The sequence below is a fragment of the Boleophthalmus pectinirostris genome, unplaced genomic scaffold (assembly GCF_026225935.1).
Source record: "Boleophthalmus pectinirostris isolate CB_2022bp ecotype Guang Dong unplaced genomic scaffold, ASM2622593v1 HiC_scaffold_20, whole genome shotgun sequence".
NCBI lineage: Eukaryota > Metazoa > Chordata > Actinopteri > Gobiiformes > Gobiidae > Boleophthalmus > Boleophthalmus pectinirostris.
Genome location: NW_026571153.1, coordinates 25,208,698 through 25,229,061, shown reverse-complemented (window position 1 = coordinate 25,229,061; position 20,364 = coordinate 25,208,698). Strand labels below are relative to the sequence as shown.

At 39.2% G+C, this 20,364-nt stretch overlaps 1 protein-coding gene across 1 annotated transcript in view; it reads right to left on the bottom strand.

Annotated features, from left to right (window-relative positions):
- Positions 1 to 10,695, bottom strand: part of si:dkey-172j4.3 (diacylglycerol kinase eta) — a 103,227-nt gene extending 92,532 nt beyond the window's left edge. Inside the window, exons 1-2 of the mRNA XM_020917760.2 lie at positions 10,340 to 10,695; positions 2,967 to 3,212 (exon numbers count right to left, since the gene is read on the bottom strand). Of these exons, the coding sequence (XP_020773419.1) occupies positions 2,967 to 3,059 (93 nt within the window). The 5' untranslated portion in view covers positions 3,060 to 3,212; positions 10,340 to 10,695. The remainder of the gene's footprint in view (positions 1 to 2,966; positions 3,213 to 10,339) is intronic.
- Positions 10,696 to 20,364: the final 9,669 nt, after the last annotated feature.

The following is a 20,364-nucleotide window of genomic DNA, read 5'->3' as shown; positions in this document are numbered from 1 at the left end:
TTACAGGTCAGGTCTGTGGAGAGGCGACCCTGCTCACAGAATGTTTGTTTTTCTCGGTATTTTTGAGCTGTAAATCCACCTGTAATTGAATAAATATAAGGTAGAGCAGTTTAATGTCATACTGTGGAACATTCCAGGCAGAGCAATGACATATCCATAGAAACGAGCAGGTCACGGACACCCAACCAAAAAGTTACAAATGAATAAACGAATGAGTTATGAAGATGAAAAATCTATGGGAAAAATGAATAAAAATTAAGTATCATAATTCATCTATCTATCTGCCCAGAGTTAAACATTTAAACTTCTTTTTTAAAGTGGAAGAAAGTGGTGCATGATTTAAGCTCTTCTGGACAATTATTCCAAAGGTCCTATATTACGCAAAATTGACTTTTGTGAGCTTTAAGTCACATTATGTTGTTCCCTCCTCAAAAACAGACCTGGAGTTGTGTTTTGTTTCATTCACACATGTTTGAGTCATCTTTTATCTCTAAAGCTCAAAATGTTCTGTTCCGGCTTGTGATGTCATGTGGTTGTAGTTTAACTTTAGTTCAGTAAAAATGGGCAATTCCAGTGCTGAAATTATCCAGATGATTCTAGTGAAGGTGTCTGGAGTTTAAAAACACAGTGGAGCACTTCCTGTATTACCACATGACATCACAAGGAACAGAGTCAGTTTGAGAGAAGAACTCAGCCTAAATATGGAGAATTTGTTTGTTAAAAATGTGTGAATGAAAAAAAACACAACTCCAGATCTGTTTGAAATGAGGAAACGAGATTATAACATAGATCAGAAAATATCCTAATATGGAACTTTTAAAAATATTCTGTAATGAACATTCCTGACAAAGAATTAACATCACCATGGAGACAAATAGATGCCAGACGCCCTCCACTAGAAAAGATACATATTGCACCTTTACTTTGGTATAAAAGCAAGAAACAAACAAACTCTGCTCATTGATGAAGTGATTGTGGAGTTTTACAGTGTTTCAGTTTGGTTCTGGTGAAGCTGCGATAGCACTTCCTGCGTGATAGACGCCTCTACCGAGCGCGCTCAAAACGGGCGTCACTCTGAGCTCAGAATAGCCAGGGTTTCGTGCGGTCTAGACTCTCGTGGTAAAACCAGATCGGCTCAGTGTTCACTTTTTCTCAGAAGTGAAACCTGCACTTCATAATCGGCTCTTATTTTAGTAATATCCGGTTACATATGAAACTCACAGGAGTATTATTGGCTTCGGTCACACTTATTCATTCCATTGTTAAACAAATTAATAAAGTGACAATCAGACTTTTGTTTAGTGGAGTGATGACAGTAGTAGCTGCAAATATAAAAACGGAAGTTGCCTACGCTCTTACAGTTATAACAAAGTAACTAGAATCACAACTGAGCCTGTGTTACTAGAGCTTTAACCTGCAGATGGAGGACACATCCAAGTTTGTCTCATTCTCAGTATATGGACAGGCCTCATGTGAAAACTCAGAACCTCCAGAATTCAGAGGCTGCACTAGCACTGAATCATGATTACTATGAGTGCTAGGATTTAGGTAGTGACCAATCAGATCAGAGAGACATTTAAGGTTAAACAAACTGGATTTCACCATTGAAACTGGCCAAATGAGAGACTCATGTAAGGCTCATTCTGCTTTCTGACTGGATAATCATTTTCAACCAAAACACCAGATTATAACATAAATGAATAATATATCAGGTCCAATGTTTTGTAATTAAGAATAATTCACCGTTAGAATAGTTAGTAATTCTATAATTATATATATAGTCAATTCTATATTTGATTTAAACATCAGGGTACACAGATCAGATCAGGTTTATGGAATTTAGAGGTGCACTATGTACCTTTTTCACACTATGACATTAAACTTAAAATTTTCTTCTTCAAATTGATTCAATTTCAGCAGGTTTTATAGCTAAAAAAATCCTAGAAAATAGGGATGTAACAATAACCAAAATATCGTAATATTGCATCGTCAAAAGTCTCTCAATAATATCGTATCTGTGCTTGAATTCATTGTTATGGTGCACCGTGATCTAAAAACACCTGAACTACATAGACCATGATCCCTTGCTCTGTTTCAGTGCAGACTACATAAAAAAAAAAAAACTGTTATTAACCTCTTTGAAATCTTAGGAAATCATTGGATCATGACAGAACCATCAATTGTGAACATATCATACCAAGAGATTTGGATATCGTTACATCCTTTCTAGAAAAACAGACATTCTGACTGTGAGCGGGGTTGCCTCTCCACAGATCTGACCTGTAACTGGGGCTGGTTTGGTCTGCTTTAAGATAGTTAGATTCAATAGCTGCATCAAGAATTTTGTACTTCCGGTCATTGCGCAATGCATATTGGGAAGAATTTTCCGAAAAAGTGAGCATCAAAGTGCCATGTTTGTTTTCCCAGTGGGATGCGTCTATTGACAAAGTCAGTCTTTTCTAGTCTTTTGAACCATATCGATTTTGTTTCAGGTTCTGATTTTGTCGTATTTTAGTTTTGGGATTCGGACTTCTTAATTGTGTGGTTGTTGGATGTCCTAACAGCAGAAAACATCTCGAGAAATTTGTTTGCGAACTCCATAAATGCAAAAGGGAATCAGATGTGTGTGACTGCAAACCTCTGTTCAAACTGTTTCCCTTCCCAATGGAATTGAAAAATTGTGAAAAGCGAAGGTGATGGGCAGGATTGATACGCAGGAACGCCGAAAAAGGAAACCTTTGACTGCCTAAATCATCCCGAGTTTGCAGTGAACATTTTGTATGTGGAGCACCATCAAAGCAAAATTCTTGATGCATCTATACAATACTGGGAAACATTCCAGACAAAACAATAACATCTCCATGGAGAAAAGCATTTGACTGAACCTCCACCAGAAAAGTTACACAATGCACCTTGAAAACGTAAAATCTAAATCTTAAATAGAGTTCCTTTATCTGTTTACTTACGATATGAGTGCGCTCGGATTCAGCCTGAGGAGACCCCAAAGACTCGCCCTGTCCTTCCACGTACAGGACGTTTGGGTTCAGCTTGGATGCCATTTTGGATCAGAGGTCACAGGCGAGGAGACGAGTGAGGAGATAGGACTCGAGCGAGGAGATAGGAGGCGGGTGAGGAGGTAGGAAAGGTAGACCCGGCCTCAGTCTTTGGAGGAGCAGATGTCTTCGCACAGACCAGACTCCGCCCTTCAGCTCCTGTGGAAAAGAGGAGAGTGAATTATAGATGTAGAATCTGGTAAAAACAAAAACAAACATCTGTATCCAATGCTCCAGGACAGTTTTTTAGAAATTTTTAAGGATTTATACTTTATTTGACTAGGAAAGCCCCATTACAAGAGCCTGAAGTCTTAACCTCTGTGCCAATAAATCAATGTAATTTGACGATTTATTGGTCATAGTCCCAGAAAGTGTCAGAACGTTTGAACTTTTATTAATACAAAGTTTTTTCTGTAGGTACTTCTGGATTAAATACCACACATCACATTAGGGTTAGTTCTCTCACTCGTATCGGCCGATATCAGATATTGGCAATACTTAAAGCTATATATTGAAAATTGGTATAAGAACTGAACTATAAAAAAGTCACACAAAAAAACATGAAAGCAATATTTATTTTTCCCCTGTATTTCTGGGTGATCCCTCAGTCATCCAGGTAAGATCTACAGCAAAACAAAAATTCAAGTCCGGACAATTTTCAGAGTAAAGAAAGCTTTTGTCCAGATTCAAGAATTTTTTAGCAGCAATTTCCTTGCAAAACTTCTAAAATAATGTGGAAAGTCTTGCTCAAAATGTCACAAGAAACAAAACAATAGTTAAGATACACAAGAGTACTTCTGCCACGTTAGCAAATTCTCAAGTTTGATAGACTAGTACTTGAGGGATATAACAATAACTGAAATGATGTGATATCGTATTGTCAAAAGTCTCACAATAATATCGTGGACTGTCACAATATATCGAATTATAAGTTCCTTTGCTTTTCTTTGCTTTTGTATAGTAACAAAAGCTAAACATCGAGAACTACATATCCCATGATTCATTTCAGCGCAGACAACATGAAGAAATAGATGCATCACGAATGCGATGGGCAGTATTGATCCACAGGAAAGACGAAAAGGAAACCTTTGACTGCCTAATCATCCCGAGTTTGCAGTGAACATTTTATATGTGGAGCAACAACAAAGTAAAATCCCAATCCCTCGCTCCACCTTGGTTACGGATTTAAAAGTCAACACCAAATCGAAAGGCACCAACTGTTCACCAAGAAACACCTTCCACTGTAAAGCGACCAAGACGTGATGTTGCAGTAAAACCATGAAAACAAGAAAGTGTGAGCTCAGCCTGTTTGTCTTCTGCACCTCTCACTTAACAAACGGGATCCTGCTTTGATGGTGCTCCACATACTAAATGTTCGCTGCAAACACGGGATGATTAGGCAGTCAAAGTAGGGGTGGGCGATATATCGATATTTTAAATATATCGAGATAGTTTTTAAACTCGATATGAATTCTGACATATCGTATATATCGATATGATGCTTATATTCAATTCTGATTTCGCCGCTTCGCTTGTTTACCTTCTCTCTCGTCGCCTCCGCGCGCCCCCACCTCCCTGATTTTGTTCGCTCGCGTCTCCTTCACTCGTCACTATCGCTGTGAACGCCGAAAGTTGGTGCCAGTGAAAAGCTTCAAGCACCACGAACCTTTTCCACCATTTACAGACAAAACCATCAGCAGCACATCCTCATGTTCCACCGAGTCGTGTCCTTTAGCCCGAAAGAAGCTAAACGAGCTGAACTGCATGAGAAGTGCTGTTTATGCAAATGAACCATGTGCTTAAGTTTCGTTTCTGTAAAATGTAAACACATGTGCGCAAAACTGCATTAAACACATTATTATCTCAAACGGGCTGATGCGGCTCTAGACTCGTTATGCTTTATTTATTGTAAAGTTTAGCAATGTAAAGTTTATTTATGCAGAAGATTTTAATTAATAATCTGCTGCAGTGTCACTTGTACAATAGTGTTTGGAAACGTTGGGTTTGATCTGCAGTGGATTGTGGGATTAAACCTCAGAGCTCCTTCTGCTGGTGAGGAACATGGATCTATTGAAATAAGGAACATCCTGAGCTTCTTCTGCTGAAGGAGCTCATGGTTCTGGTTCTGGATAACAGAGTTAATGCAAAGATGAGCTTGTGTTGAGTTGTTTTATTTATGAATGAAAAGAAGGAAATATGTATTATTTTTTTTATTTTACAGTTAAATTATTATTTATGTAATTAGGTTTTTTTGTAATCTTAAATGTTCCTATATGAACTGCCGACCTCTTACACTTCAATTTAAAAAAAAAGGACCTTGTGGAATTTGGCAGATTTGTTTTTGCAGTTTTCAGTTTTAGGGGGTTATTTTTTCTTGAACATATATCGAGATATATATCGTATATCGAGATATAGCAAAATATATCGAGATATATTTTTTCCATCCATATCGCCCAGCCCTATATCCAATTACAAGTTTGTTTGTTTAAATTCATTGTTATGGTGCAACAACAACTAAAAACAGAGAGAACTACATAGACCATGATCCTTTGCTCTGTTTCAGTCCAATCTACATGATGAAATAACTGTTATTAAACACTTTTAAATCTTAATTACTTCAATCATGACAAAAAGTAGCATATTCAAAGTTTTGTTAGTCTCCACAAAATACTGCAATACATATCGTACGGTGAGATACATATCGTGAAAATATTGTATCGAGTGATGTCGATGACGTTACATCCTGAAGTATTTGCTGAAGTAAGTAGAAGTATTCTAAATCTACACTCACAAGCTGCAATAAATAAACCGCAGAATATGACTCACAGAAGAAGTTAGTTTTATCGTACTGAGAAAAAAAAAAAAAACTAAAAAATTTCCCAGTACTACAAAGAAAAAGTACACACAACAGCCTAAAACTGACCCCAAAAATATCATTCCATCTTTCACATACTGAACAATAAGTCAACATAGTAGTAGCCTACACAAAAATACACTAATACATGAAAAAAACCACACATTTTTCCACAAGTACGCAGTCTATTTGAAAATTGTTTGTATGTATTTTTAAAATTGTATTTAAGTTTCGGTTCTCGTTGTGCTAAATAGACTGATCTGTTGCTGTGCCTCTAACACTTCTGTAATTTCACGTCCTCTTTTATTCTTCCTGTATTTGTCTGAAAAACACCCAACTTCCTGCTTATACTTTATTTTTCTTTCTTCTTTGATGCTGCACTGTAAAAACTGCATTTACAATTACAATTGGTTTGATTTTATATATTCTTTGAGTGACTTAAGTTTGAGTTATACGCTGTCTTTTTACTCTGTGTGAAAGCTGCTAGCCCAGTTTAGACATCTACAAGCACATTCTGAAAGGCACCTGTGTGTCAGATGCCCTCCCTGTGTGTCAGATGCCCTCCCTGTGTGTCAGATGCCCTCCCTGTGTGTCAGATGCCCTCCCTGTGTGTCAGATGCCCTCCCTGTTCTGAGATACGTGAGATTCTTGGATGTGGTTAAGGTTGTAAGGTGCACTATGTCACTTATCTGTTGGAGGTTCTAGCATCTGCTCGTCTCCATGGAGATCAAATAGCTTTTCCTGAAATATTCCACAGTATAGCATTAAAATTGTCTCATCTGGCGTCTATTCAATTACAGGGTTTTTTATTGCTGAAAAAATAACTTTGAAAAACTGTGAGACACTCCATACTCAATACTGATTACGATACCACAATGAAGATAAAATTGCAAATATTTCCGTAAAAGGATGTAATTTTAAAACAATACATTTCACGTAACATACAATTTATCTTCCCATGAGGTCATATATTCGTTCTGACAAAGCTCGAAATCAAACTCAAACTGAAAGCCCACATTTTTCCTGTGAATGTGTAGTTTAGTATCAACAGTAGTAGTTTTGATATTAGTTTTAGTATCTTATTTTCAATACTTTTGACAGCCCTACTTTGTATAGATCTAATCTGTAACTTGGCTTGGTGGAGATATAAATAAGTTTGAATGCTTCACTCTGGAATATTCTAGGCTAAGTAATAACATATCCATGGAGAAAAGCAAAGAGAAAAGTTACAAAGTGCAGCTTTAACGCTCCTGGAGTCTCTAACGCTCCTACTTATTTCCAATGTTTCACACCAGAAGTTTGGAAACACTTTCTTATTCAATATTTTTTCTTTATTTTTTTTACTACTTTCTATATTTTATATACATACACAAGAAATCACATATATGAAGCAAGATATATGGAATTATGTAGCCAACAAAAAAAGTTAAATGTGCGCAAAAAAAGTTAAATGTGCGCAAAATTGACTCTTGTGAGCTTTAAGTCATGTTAAAATGTTGTTACCTCCTCAAAAACTTACCAGGAGTTGTGTTTTGTTTCATTCACACATGTTTGAGTAATCATTTATTATTGGTCTGTCTTCATCTCCAAAGCTCAAAATGCTCTGTTCCACCTTGTGATGTCATGAAGCGGCAGTTTTCAAGTTAACTGCTACCTTTTGCTTTTGTTTTGAAGACCAGATCTTTGGCATTTTTCGCCCTAACAACATGAAACTTGGCACTGCACACACCCGCACCATTAGGACGACGCCCTCCAAATTTAAGATCAGTCGGGTGAGTGGTTCGAGAGTTAAACAAACAAGCAAACACACGCACACTTTCCTTGCATTAATAAAAAGATAGTCTGAAATCAATCATCCAAATCATTCTTGTGAAGGTGTATGGAGTTTAAAAAGACAGTGGAGCAGAGAAGCAGAGACAAACTCAGAGTAAATATGCAGGATGTGTGAGTTAAACGTGTGAATGAAACAAAACACGACTCCGGGTCTGTTTGCGATGAGGAAACAACATTAGAACATAGATCAGAAAACAGCGGAATATGCGCCTTTTAACTTTTTTTTGCCTTACTGCATAATTCCATGTATCTTGCTTCATATATCTGATGTCTTAAAGCAAAAACAACACTGAATGAAGAAGAAAGGGGGAGTGTAAAGTTTTGACTGGTAGTGCATGTCTCTGTCTCTGTATATGTGATACGTCCAGACCCAAACAAGCGACTATAGTCCATTGTCCACTCAAAACAATGGAGCAGAGTCATCCTAACACTAGCCCCTCATTCACTCATAATCAGGGACATTCTCGATCACATGTTTCTCACACTGGGGACTAGACCTGTCACGATAACAGATTCTGAACCGCCAAATATTGCTAAAGAAAATAAAAGATGAGAAATTCTAATACTGAAACTCATTGACAGGATAACTCTAAATCAGTTACACAAAAGACTAAAATATGAACTTAAAGGTGCGCTGTAAAACTCGGAGACGCCGCGGTGATGTGCCGAAAATGTTCCCCAGTATGACCATGAACTTAAGAATCTCCATGGAGACTTGCGAGCCAAATTACAAGTTAGATCTGTGGAACTTGTGCAGCTTAAAATATAATAAATTATATGTTTTAACAATAGGATTCAGTTCAAAGTTCAGATATTGTTTAATGAAAAGTTGCTTCTACTGCAAAAAGTATGTACAATAATCACCAGATAACACCAGAAAATTACTACTCAGTGGCAGAACGTAAGGTAAAAGTACTGTATTTAAGTATACATTTTAGGTATCTGTACTTTACTTTACTTTACTTAAGTACAATACAACAATACAACACAAATTGGATACTTTTTATACTATTTTACTTTACTAAATTTGAGTGCAAGTATGTGTACTTTCTACTCCACTACATTTTTGAACTGGATTAAAAATGTAAAAGTATTTTTTTATGATAGTTTGAGAAGGCTGAGGGTTTATTTTTAACACATTTGTAGTTAGAGCAAACAAAATATAGAAATAAAAACTGCAAGGAAGAGTTACTACATTTGAAGCTTTATAAGATCTGAAAATTTGTGTGAAATAGTTTTACTTGTTACTCTTTAAGTACATTTTTAAACAGGTACTTTAATACTTTTACTTCAGTTGATTTTTTGATGTTATAAATTTGCAATTTGTAACAGCATCGAGCACTTTTTTCACCACTACTACTACTGCTTACCCTTAAGTAATAAATAACTTTCTGTCACTATTTTCATCTTTGCACCGTTTCTCCTCACGATCTTGTGTATAGAACTGAGCTATAGGCTATTTGTATTTTTACTTTTACTTCAAGGTTCAAAATTCAAGGTTCTTTATTTGTCATTGAAGCACACGAGAGAAACGCACGACAGAACGAAATTTGTTCAAGGCCCAGAACAACACTAATAAATAAGCAACATTTTAAAAGTACATTAAGAGCATTTAGGAGTTCTAAGTTACTTGTACATGTTCTACGTTTATGTAATTCTGCCATATCTGTCCCCAGTCTTTTGTTATTTTTGCAACTTATTTAGAATTTATTATTTTCAATTATATTTTGAGTGTTTTATTATAATATATTGTGATACGTGAGCTACTGACTCCAAGTAATGTCCCTTGTGGATCAATAACGTTTGCTTAAGTCTACTCCTACTACTCCTACAGCTACAACTACTACTACTACTAGCCTACTACTTCAAAATATGTCAACTACTATCCTACAAGATGCACACTGTAAAGAGATTTTCAATGCAATAATAGCCCTGTCTTAATGATATGAAATGTTTTAGGACTATTTCACACTTAATTTTACCCCGTTTTTTCAGACGTTTCTATTTTTGTTATGAATTTCACAATAAAGTTTAAGTTATTGGAAAAAATATAATATTATTCTCTGCATTCACTCCAGGATATACGTATAAAAACACCGTAATTCAATGTAGTACCAGATCTAAACCGTTACAATGTGAAAAGTCTACGCTTGTCTGTGCGTGTGGACGTTTCCTTGATTACGGTACGGACACGTTTTGGTTATTTAAAAAAAAGCGTCAAATTCCAATAATATCACTTCTTCCACGTATGACAACAAACTTCGGCACGTTTTTCGTAATGAAGACGTTTCTAATTCCGGGTGGATTTTGGAAATTTGGGAAATTTTACGCTTTAATTTCAGATTTAAAGCGGGTTCATGCACAACAGGCTGCCGATCCGTCCTCCTCCGCGCCCGCTCGCAAATTCACCATTCACTCCCTCGTATCGATGTACAGTGCATTGGCTAAAACCATCAATATTATCTATCCAACTATCGCAAATGGCTTTAAATTATAGTCAGCGGGACCGTGGCATTCAAGATATAGATCCGTGAGTCGCGTACGAGCTTCTGTGCATGATAAATGTCTAAGCGTAATGGAGAAATCTAAAATAATTCACCTCGTTATAAAATGTAGTCCTCCGGAGAGCGCCAGACGAGCAGCGGACAGTGACGCTGCTGTGGCCGGCCCGGAGCGCTCGTCAGCCGGCTTGGCGAGTGCGTGGGCTCGGGGTTGCAGGCGGCAGCTGACGGTGGCGGCGGTGGTGGCGGTGGTGGAGGGAGCGGTGGTCGGCGCGTTGGACAGCCGCGGTCCAGTGCGCATAGCTCGGGTCCGGGAGAAGCGTTGAGGCGGGGGGGGGAGAAGGAGGAGGAGGAGGGTGGAGGAAGAAGAGGAGGAGGTCGGAGGAGAAAAGACGAGATTTGGAGAGCGGACGCGGAGCCAGTAGCGGTGCGCGCACGCTTCTTCGCTCGCCTCCCTCCACGATGCCAATGCCGTTACTGCTGCGCCCGGGACAGGCGCTGGGGGGCGGGAGTGAGCACGTTACACCGGACTATTGTATCATCAACACGAGCAAAACAATTAAACATCCAATTAACACGTGACCAACAGAGGAGAGGGAGGGAGAGCAGGTTGTAATTGTAATTAAAGGTCCAATATTACACAAAATAGACTCTTGTGAGCTTTAAAACATCAAAAACAGACCTGGACTTGTGTTTTGTTTCATGCACACGTTTGAGTAACACTTTATTATTAGTGTGTCTACAGCAGACTTGGGCATTGTACAGCTCCCAGGCCACGTACAGCGCTTTGGTTGCCTCTGAACAGCCCCTTTAAGCTCATTTGGAATAACAAAATAAACACATTTTATCATTTTACCTCATGCATGGACTAAAGCTGCATTAATTTTATTTTAGAGATGTTTTTTTTAATGGCATTTTTGTAAGGTAACCTCACTTTTTCATTGCTTAGTCATAACAAATTCTTACCAGATTGTCAAAACAATGATATTTACTGCTTTTGATAAAGAAATACAATGAATATTAAGCAGAATTGAGTTAAGCATTTTGGCCCAGCTCTCCACAATATTTTCTGTTTCTCATGTGGCCCCATGGAAAAAAATAATTGTCCCCTGGTCAACAGCATGTCTTATAAACACAGTGTCCCAAAAAATGTCACATCCTCTCGCAGACTAATCATTTTGGCAATTCTTGTTGAAATAACCTCAAATTTTCTCAGAATGTTTAGAAACAGATCAAGATTTTATAACTATTGTTGTTATTGTTTTATTTTTGTTTTGTTTTCAGGTTGAGCCATGCCGTTCACTGACAGAGAGGAGTAATTATGTGTCATGGAATCTGCTCGCTCACAGTCACTCAAGAGTGTGCAGTGTGCCTTCAGTGTCAAATCTGGAAAAACATCACCAACTGGCAAACTAATTTGGACTTGGTACCAAAAATTTAAAGAGGAAGGCTTCTTATGCAGGGTTTAAGGACCTGGTAGAGCAACATCAACATCATCACTGCAGTAGTAGTAGTAGTAGTAGTAGTAGTAGTACTTAGTAGTTTTCATGATACTTACTTTTAAAATGATTTTTCAGTCCCATTATAAACTTATGATGTTCAACACTTAAAGAGTATAGAATAATATAATATGGGCCCTTTAACCAGAGAAGATAATGCATATCTCGCAACTAAACACTACTGATACTTTCCAGCAACTTCATGCTGGGTTGTTCTGCATGTACTTCTATGGTGGAATGTTGAGCAGTTATGGTGGCACAATGCACACTTTTGTAAACCCTGGCAAAAAAGTTTAAAGATTGTCTGAAAACTCAAGAAAAATACAAAATGAATTCACACAACATATTTTCAGGGGCTTGTCATCTATAGGAACGTTCATGATCCTGTTTAAGAGTTTGATTTTCAACAAAAAGGTGAAAGTGACTAACTGGAAAACTACTTACTAATGCCAGCTGGATATTAACTGTAATGTTATTTAAGAGAGACACAAATCAGGTCTTTCTGGTCAGATTGTGTTAAAACAAACTGAGATTAAAGCCCAATTGCTTCAGACAGAGCAGTGCCTACAGTTACATCACATGCCCAGGGAAGGACATCAGTTGTAAAGTATCAATAAGTTTATGTGTAGATTAAAGAGCCGGTCAGAATCAGATAACTAATAATCTGACAACCCAGCAGTTAGATCTGACTCTGGAGTGTGTTTACAGCTCAAGACAAGTTTGAAAACACCTGGTGACACGTGTCAGTGAATCTATGGAATTTTGGATTTTTGTCAAATGGAATTTTGTTTCTTGTCAAAACCTGCACAGGTACGAACTATCAAAAAGAAACTAGATCACTCACATTAGGGTTGTCAAAAGTATAAAAAATCAGATACTAAAATGAGTATCGAAACTAGATTCTCATTTGGGCATATATCGATATTGAAATGAAGCTTTCCTGAATGTCTTTACAATGATCTTGAGCTGTATCAGAACAAGTAGAAGAGCACATAGACTAGTGTACATGCATGGACCACTATGGATCCTGCCTGGACCTTTGAGGGATTACACACATATAACACCACATGGGAATAGAAAAGAAAGTACTACCATTTAATGTTGAAAATCACATTCTATTGTCTAAATAATGAATGTTTTTATTATCATTGTGGTATCGGTACCAGTTTTGAGTACAGAGTTTATTCCTGAGTATCCTGAGTATACATGCATCATGAATTTCAGACTTCCGGTCATTGCGCATTGCATACTGGGAAGAATTTTCCGAAAAGTGAGCATCAAACCGTCATGTTTGTTTTCCCAGTGGGATGGGTTTATTGTCAAAGTCGAGTCTTTTCTAGTCTTTTGAACCATATCGCTTTTGTTTCTGGTTCTGATATTGTCATATTTTTGTTTTGAGATTCAGACATCGTAATTGTGTGGTTGTTGGATCCTAACAGTGGAAAACGGCTCAAGAAATTTGTTCGCGAACTCCATAAATGCAAAAGGGAATCAGATGTGTGTGACTGCAAACCTCTGTTCAAACTGTTTCCCTTCCCAACGGAATTGAAAAATAGTGAAAGTCGAAGGCGATGGGCAGGATTGATCCACAGGAAAGACAAAAAAGGAAACCTTTGACTGTCTAAATCATCCCGAGTTTGCAGCGAACATTTTGTATGTGGAGCAACAACAAAGCGGGATCCCGTTTGTTAAGCGAGAGATACAGAAGACAAACAGACTGAGCTCACACTTTTTGTTCAAGTGACTGTACAGCAACATCTCGTCTTGGTCTCTTTGCAGTGGAAGGTGTTTCTTGGCAAAAAGCTGGTGTCTTTCACTTTGGCGTTGACTTTCGTAACCAAGGTTGAGCGAGGGATCAGAATTTTGCTTTGTGGCGCTCCACATACGAAATGTTCACTGCAAACTCGGGATGATTTAGGCAGTCAAAGGTTTCTTTTTTCATCTTTCCTGTGGATCAATCCTGCCCATCACCTTCACCTTTCACTATTTTTCAATTCCGTTGGGAAGGGAAACAGTTTGAACGGAGGTTTGCAGTCACCCATCCATCCATCCATTTTCGTCCGCTTATCCGGGGTCAGGTCGCGGGGGCAGCAGTCTAAGCAGGGACTCCCAGACTTCCTTCACCCCAGACATGTCCTCCAGCTCCTCCGGGGGAACCCCGAGGCGTTCCCAGGCCAGCCGAGAGACATATAGTCCCTCCAGCATGTCCTGGGTCTTCCCCGGGGCCTCCTCCCGGTGAGACATGCCCAGAACACCACCCGAGGGACGTGTCCAGGAGGCATCCGGAGGTTTGTAGTCACACACATCTGATTCCCTTTTGCATTTATGAAGTTCGCAAACAAATTTCTCGAGCTGTTTTCCGCTGTTAGGATCCAACAAACACATAATTACAATGTCCGAATCCCAAAACTAAAATATGACAATATCAGAACCAGAAACAAAAGTGATATGGTTCAAAAGACTAGAAAAGACTGACTTTGTCCATAGACGGATCCCACTGGGAAAACAAACATGGCGGTTTGATGCTCACTTTTTCAGAAAATCCTTCCCAGTATGCACTGCACAATAAGCGGAAGTCCGAAATTCATGATGCATCTATATGTGGAGGCACTGGTGAGGTTGTCTTTTAAAAATGTAAATGTTTGTTGTTTTGTAATGTCAGATGATGATGATGATGATGATGATGACTACATGACTTCTCATTAATCTGGACTAGACCAGGACCAAGCCAAGTCTATATCAGGACTAAACCAGGATTAAACCAGGTCCCAACCAGGACAATTGTTTCACTTTACCACAAATGCTGAACCCCCCCTTCCTCCCCACCTCGCTCTCTTACTTCTCTCCCTCCTTTCACACTCTCTCACTCCCCCTCCCCCTTTCTCTCCCTCCATCTTCTCTCCTTCTCCCCCTTTCTCACTCTCTTGCTCCCCCCTCTCTCCTTTCTCTCTCTCCATCCTCTCCTTTCCCACTATCTGTCTCCCCTTTCTCTCTCCTTCCATCTTTCTCTCTCTTCCCCCTCTCCGTCCCTCTCTCTCTCTTCTTCTGTTCCTCCTTCTCCCCTTCCTCTCCCTCTCTTCTCTCTCGCTCTCCTCATTCCTCTCCCCTCTCTCTGTCGCTCTCTCTCCCTCTGTCCCTCCTATCCCCCTCTCCTCTCCCTTTCCCCTTTTCTCTCCATCTCCCTCTTCCCTCTTCCTCTCTCTCTCCTCACTAGCCCCCTCCTCTCCCCCTCTCTTCCTTTCATCTCTCCCCTCTTTCACCCCTGTCTCTCTCTCTCATTTGGTTTTATGGTTCACCGGTGTTCTAAAGCTTGGTGCCGGTACAAACATTGCGCTCATGGTATGTGTGTGTATGCGCGTGTTTCTCCCTTGGGTGGGGGTGGGTGAGAGGATGGGTGGTCACAGTTGGTGGAGTTTTTGAAGTAACAACTGTTTGGTGTTTGGAGCACAGCTGTTCTGACCACTGAGTCATCAAAGAAACATGTGAGGAGCCCGTCCACACGCTGCATGAGAAATGCCATGTGCTCTTTATGAAGCCTTCAGTCCGTTCATCTACATTTTTACTTGTCAACGATTTTATTTAGATTATAACCATTTATATGAGACACAGGAGAAAGGAGGCGGGAGCGAGTAAAAGGTCCTGTATTACGCAAAATGGACTCCTGTCAGCTTTTAGCCTCAAAAACAAACCTGGAGTTGTGTTTTGTTTTTTGTGTTTTGTTTCAGTCACACATGTTGGAGTAATCCTTTATGATTAGTCTGTCTACATTTCCAAAACTCAAAATGCTCTGTTTTACCTTGTGATGTCATGTAGTAATGATTTTCAAGTTAACAGCCACCTTTAGTTCAGTAGAGATCAGCAATTCCAGTTCTAAAATGATCCAAGTGATTCCATTGAAGGTGTGTGGAGTTTAAAAACACAGTGGAGTACTTCCTGTATTACCACATGACATCACAAGGTGGAGTGTTTTTTGTTTTAGCGTTTTCAGGTCGAGAGAGAGCCGTGCCAGGACAGTTTGATAGTGTTTGGTGTAAACTGGGACATTTCCCGAGGAAGTTTTGGTCACATTTCATGCGAGAAATGCAGCTGAGATGAAGGTTAAGACTGACTGATGCTCGCTGTGGCTGTAACCGTGAATGTTTTCATCTAAACATGCAGAGAACCTGATATTTGCCAATTAGCCCTGGGATAATGTTACATCTGATGTTCACCAACTGCCTACCACTATGTTATCTACTAAGATATCGGTGCAATTTCCCGTTCAGAGGAGGTGTTTCTACACAATATTATACAGAAGCATTCAGTTCCCAAATTCAATGTGGCAAGACAAGACATTTTTACAATAAATCTGAATTAATCCACTTGTTGGTCTCTGTTGTAGCTCCTTGTTGTGCCATTGCTCCGTTTTTACCCTCTGCTACAAACTTAAGCATGTCTTGATCTTGATCGATGTTTCTTCTGCTCGATAAATAATGTCTGTGAAGTGATGACGTATTCGTACTGATGAAATCGTAATCGTAAATTTTCATTTCATGATTGTAATTCTTGACGTTGTAACTTTTCAATTTGTATTCTGATGGATAAAATACACACAATCAATTTTATGTACGACTGGACTCATTCGAGACTTTACGAATATTTATTTTATGCTCAACTACAGACAAATACGCACAGATTTCTATTCTATGCGCACCGATATTTTTGAAAGCTTTCTTACTCCATACTGAAAGCTTTGGTTCCTGATGGCAACCAAGTGAAACGTGTTCTTTCTAAGCGAACCGTGATGACAAAGTAGACGTCAGCAAGTTCATCCAGGTCACACGCGGTAAAATAAACAAACAAAGAAAACGTGCGTGTGGAATATGGTGGAAAAATCAAGTGACAAGAAGAGAGGTCAGCGGAGGAGACCAAATATTTGCTCTATCTGTGTTCGCCCGGTACGGTTCCATCTTTGGACTGTGCATCGCTGCCGCCTTCTCCACAGCAGATGTTGTAGCAGAGCTTGGAGCAGATAAATAGTCATTTGGATGAGTACAAATGCTCGCTGGTATATTCGATGAGGTGTTTCACGATTGTCATTTCGTCTGTCGATAACACATCATGGGTTCACTGAAATAGTTTGCACATGGGTCAAACTCAGCCTAAATATGCAAGATTTGTGTATTGAACATGTGCGAATGAAACACAACTCCAGGTATATTTGTGATGAGGAAACATTAGAACACAGATCAGAAAACAGCATAATATGAGCTCTTTAACTGAAGATTTGTATTTTTTTTTTTTTTTTCTAATACTACATCAATAGCAGTTTTTGCATGAACTCCCCCTGCAGGTGTAGTCTTGTCAGTGCAGTTTGGGTCAGATACACAGAGATACAGAAAAGTTTTGATTGTTTTGATTGCCAGATCCTCTTTTTAGTCAACTAATCAATCAGCAGGACATGTCTTTAATCCATATTTTTTATTTGCTACGGCCAGTGTTGGGAAGGTGACTTTTAAAATGTAATCCCCTACAGATTACAGATTACATACACCAAAATGTAGTTTGTAACGTAATCCATTAAATTACTTAAAGTGAGTAATGTAATCTGAATACTTTGGATTACTTGATTTACTGTAGAGAAGCAAAGACTAGGATATCGTAACATAAGATGTTTTGTCTGCTAAAAGAAAATAAAAAGCCCAGAATTTACTTGACCAAATTTAAAATATTATTGATAGAAGAGGAGGAGGAGACACAGTCCGCACAGCATGAGTTAGTCCTGTTAAATCCTGTTTTAGTCCTTGTTTTAATCCTGTCCTGGTTTTAGTCCTGGTTTTAGTCCTGGTTTAGTTCTGGTTTTAGTCCTGGTTTAGTCCTGGTTTGGTCCTGGTTTAGTCCTGGTTTTAGTCCTGGTTTAGTCCTGGTTTTAGTCCTGGTTTTAGTCCTGGTTTAGTCCTGGTTTAGTCCTGGTTTAGACCTAGTTTAGTGTCCGGCAATGAGTGGAATTACCAAAAAAAAAAAAAAAAAAGAAAAAAAAAGGATATAGCCCAAAATGTGAAAACAGGAAAATACCGCCGTGTAATCCATTTATTTCAACAAAGTAACTGTAATCCAATTACCACTCACTGAAACAGTAACTGTAACTGAATACAGTTACTCATAATTTGTACTCCCAGGCCTTAGGTCTAATTTGTTGTGTGATTGTTGCCGACTACTCTGATTCCTGCTGCAGGAGCCCTGGTCTGTGATTGGTGGGGCAGGTCGACGCCCACCTCACCTGCAGCCACCTCCCCCTATTTAAGGAGATCACCAGCACCTGTTTGGGGCTGCTGGCCTTGGTGGCCAGTCTGCCATTTTGGTTTCGTGTATGTTGTATAATTTAGTTCTGTTTTGTGCCTTTTTTGATTTGGTCGCTCGATTCTGTTTGTGGGTTTATGTGGTTTAATTTGGGGAACTTGTGTTTTAGTTTAGTGTGTGTCCCTAAGTTTTACCACTCGTTTTTTGTGGCACAAAACTCTGTTTATTCTGTTGTTCTGTTTCTTAGTTTAGGTTGTTTTCTGTATATTTTAGTCTGTCTTGTTAATTTACCTTTACATTGCTGTTAATTAAACATTATTTAATTTATTCCATTTTACATCTTGGTTTTAATTTTGTTACTTCCCTCACCCCAAACGAGCTGGGTCGTAACAATTACATAACTCCAGTACATGTAATCTGTTACTCCCCAACACTGGCTACGGCTCATACTGGTTTAAAAGTGTCAACCCTGACATGGCAGAGTAACAAAAAAGTCTAAACTACAGGGTTACTGCATTTTTCACACAGAACATGACCCAATGGAAACACAGGGAGGGTATATGTGACACACAGGGAGGGCAGGTTGTGGCAGCTGTCTGTCTATAACAAACTTTCAAATAACCTTTCCCTTTCGTTTCTTTCTGCAGTAAACAAAACTCAGTTCATTTTATACTGTAGAGAATTATCGTATTTTTCAGACTATAAGTCGCTCCGAAGTATAAATTGCACCAACCAAAAAATGTGCAATGAAGAAGACAAAAACGTATATAAGTCGCACTTTTTGGGGAAATGTATTTTGTAAAATCAGACCAGGAACCAACATTTCCTCTTGAAAGGCAAGTTCTAGTAATAACAATAGAACAGAGAACAACAGACTGTAAAGGCGTTAATATGTTAATGTAACATATTCACAGTTATGCAGATAATTATAGCATAAACAATATAAGTTCACCAAATTCACGAGCTCACTCCAAATCACTAAATCCATTGAATTCTTCCTCGGTGTCACTTCTGCACGACCTCCGGAGATAAACCATAGATCCATCATGTAAACTGAGCGCTGCTTCATCTTCTGTGTAGCTGTTGTCAGACTCAACATCAGTTCCAGTTAGAATTATTCGGGCCTTTCTGAATCCTGACAGGATGGTTTCAGTTGTCTTTGAAGTTCAGGCTTTGTCGATTCATCCAGTGAGTTTCAGGAAAGTTTCATGGTGCACCCACCCGGTTGCAGTGAAGCTGTGTTCTCCATCCCCGCTTTCCTCCAGTCAATCACAAGTTTCTCGCTCACTGCAGACTTTCATTCTGCTGCTCGATTACCATTTTCGGCTGAATATTTCACTATTTGCAGCGAGACAGTGGCTCTTTCTGCAGGAGACATGCGCAGGAGAGTGTGAAGTGACAGTGGTACATGAGTAATAGTAGTACTAGATACTGACACATGAGCCTAGAGCGCCCTCTTGTCTGTCTGAAAATGTTAATATATAAGGCTACGTTCAGACTGCAGGGCTTGATGCTCAATTCCGATTTTTTTGTGAAATCCGATGTTTTTGCGAGGTCGTTCACATTTCCAATTAAATGCGACTTGTCTGTGACTTCAGTGTGAACGGTAAACGGCCCGAAAGTGTCCCGCATGTGCACTGGAGACACGATGACGTCAACCCCATTCGTCAACCGCAGCGAGCGTGCTCTGTGTTTACGGAAGTTGTCCAAATATGGTCGCGAGCATTGAGCACCTGGAGATTTTACAGTTCCGGTTTCCGCCTGCTTCAGCGCAGAATAGTGACGTTTGTCGCTTGTTAATGACGTGTAGGTCGGATGGATGCGCTTTGGCCGTTCAGACTGAAGTCGCATGTCAAAAGATCAGATATGTATCGGATTCAGGACCACATATCCAAGTGACCTGGGTCGCATTTGAAAAATTGGGATCTGTGTCGTTCAGACTGTCATTAAAAGATCAGATACAGGTCACATAGAAGCCAAAAAATCGGATTTGGGTCACTTCAGGCTGCAGTCTGAACGCAGCCTTAGTCGCACTGGAGTATAAGTCGCAGGAAACACCCAAACCATGAAAAAATTGTGACATAGTCAAAAGGAGTCCAAAGGAGAATGCTGTGTGCTGTTTGCCTCTAATTATAAACAGTTTTTATCATTATATTTGCCTCTTCACAGATCTGACCTGTAACTTGGTCTGGTTTGGTCTCCATGAAGATAGAAAGGTTTAATGCCATACTGTGAAACATTTCAGACAAAGCAATAACATCTCCATAGAGAAAAGCATTTGACATAAACCTCCATCAGAAAAGTTACACAATGCACCTTTAGGAGAGTAAATAAATCAGGTCGGC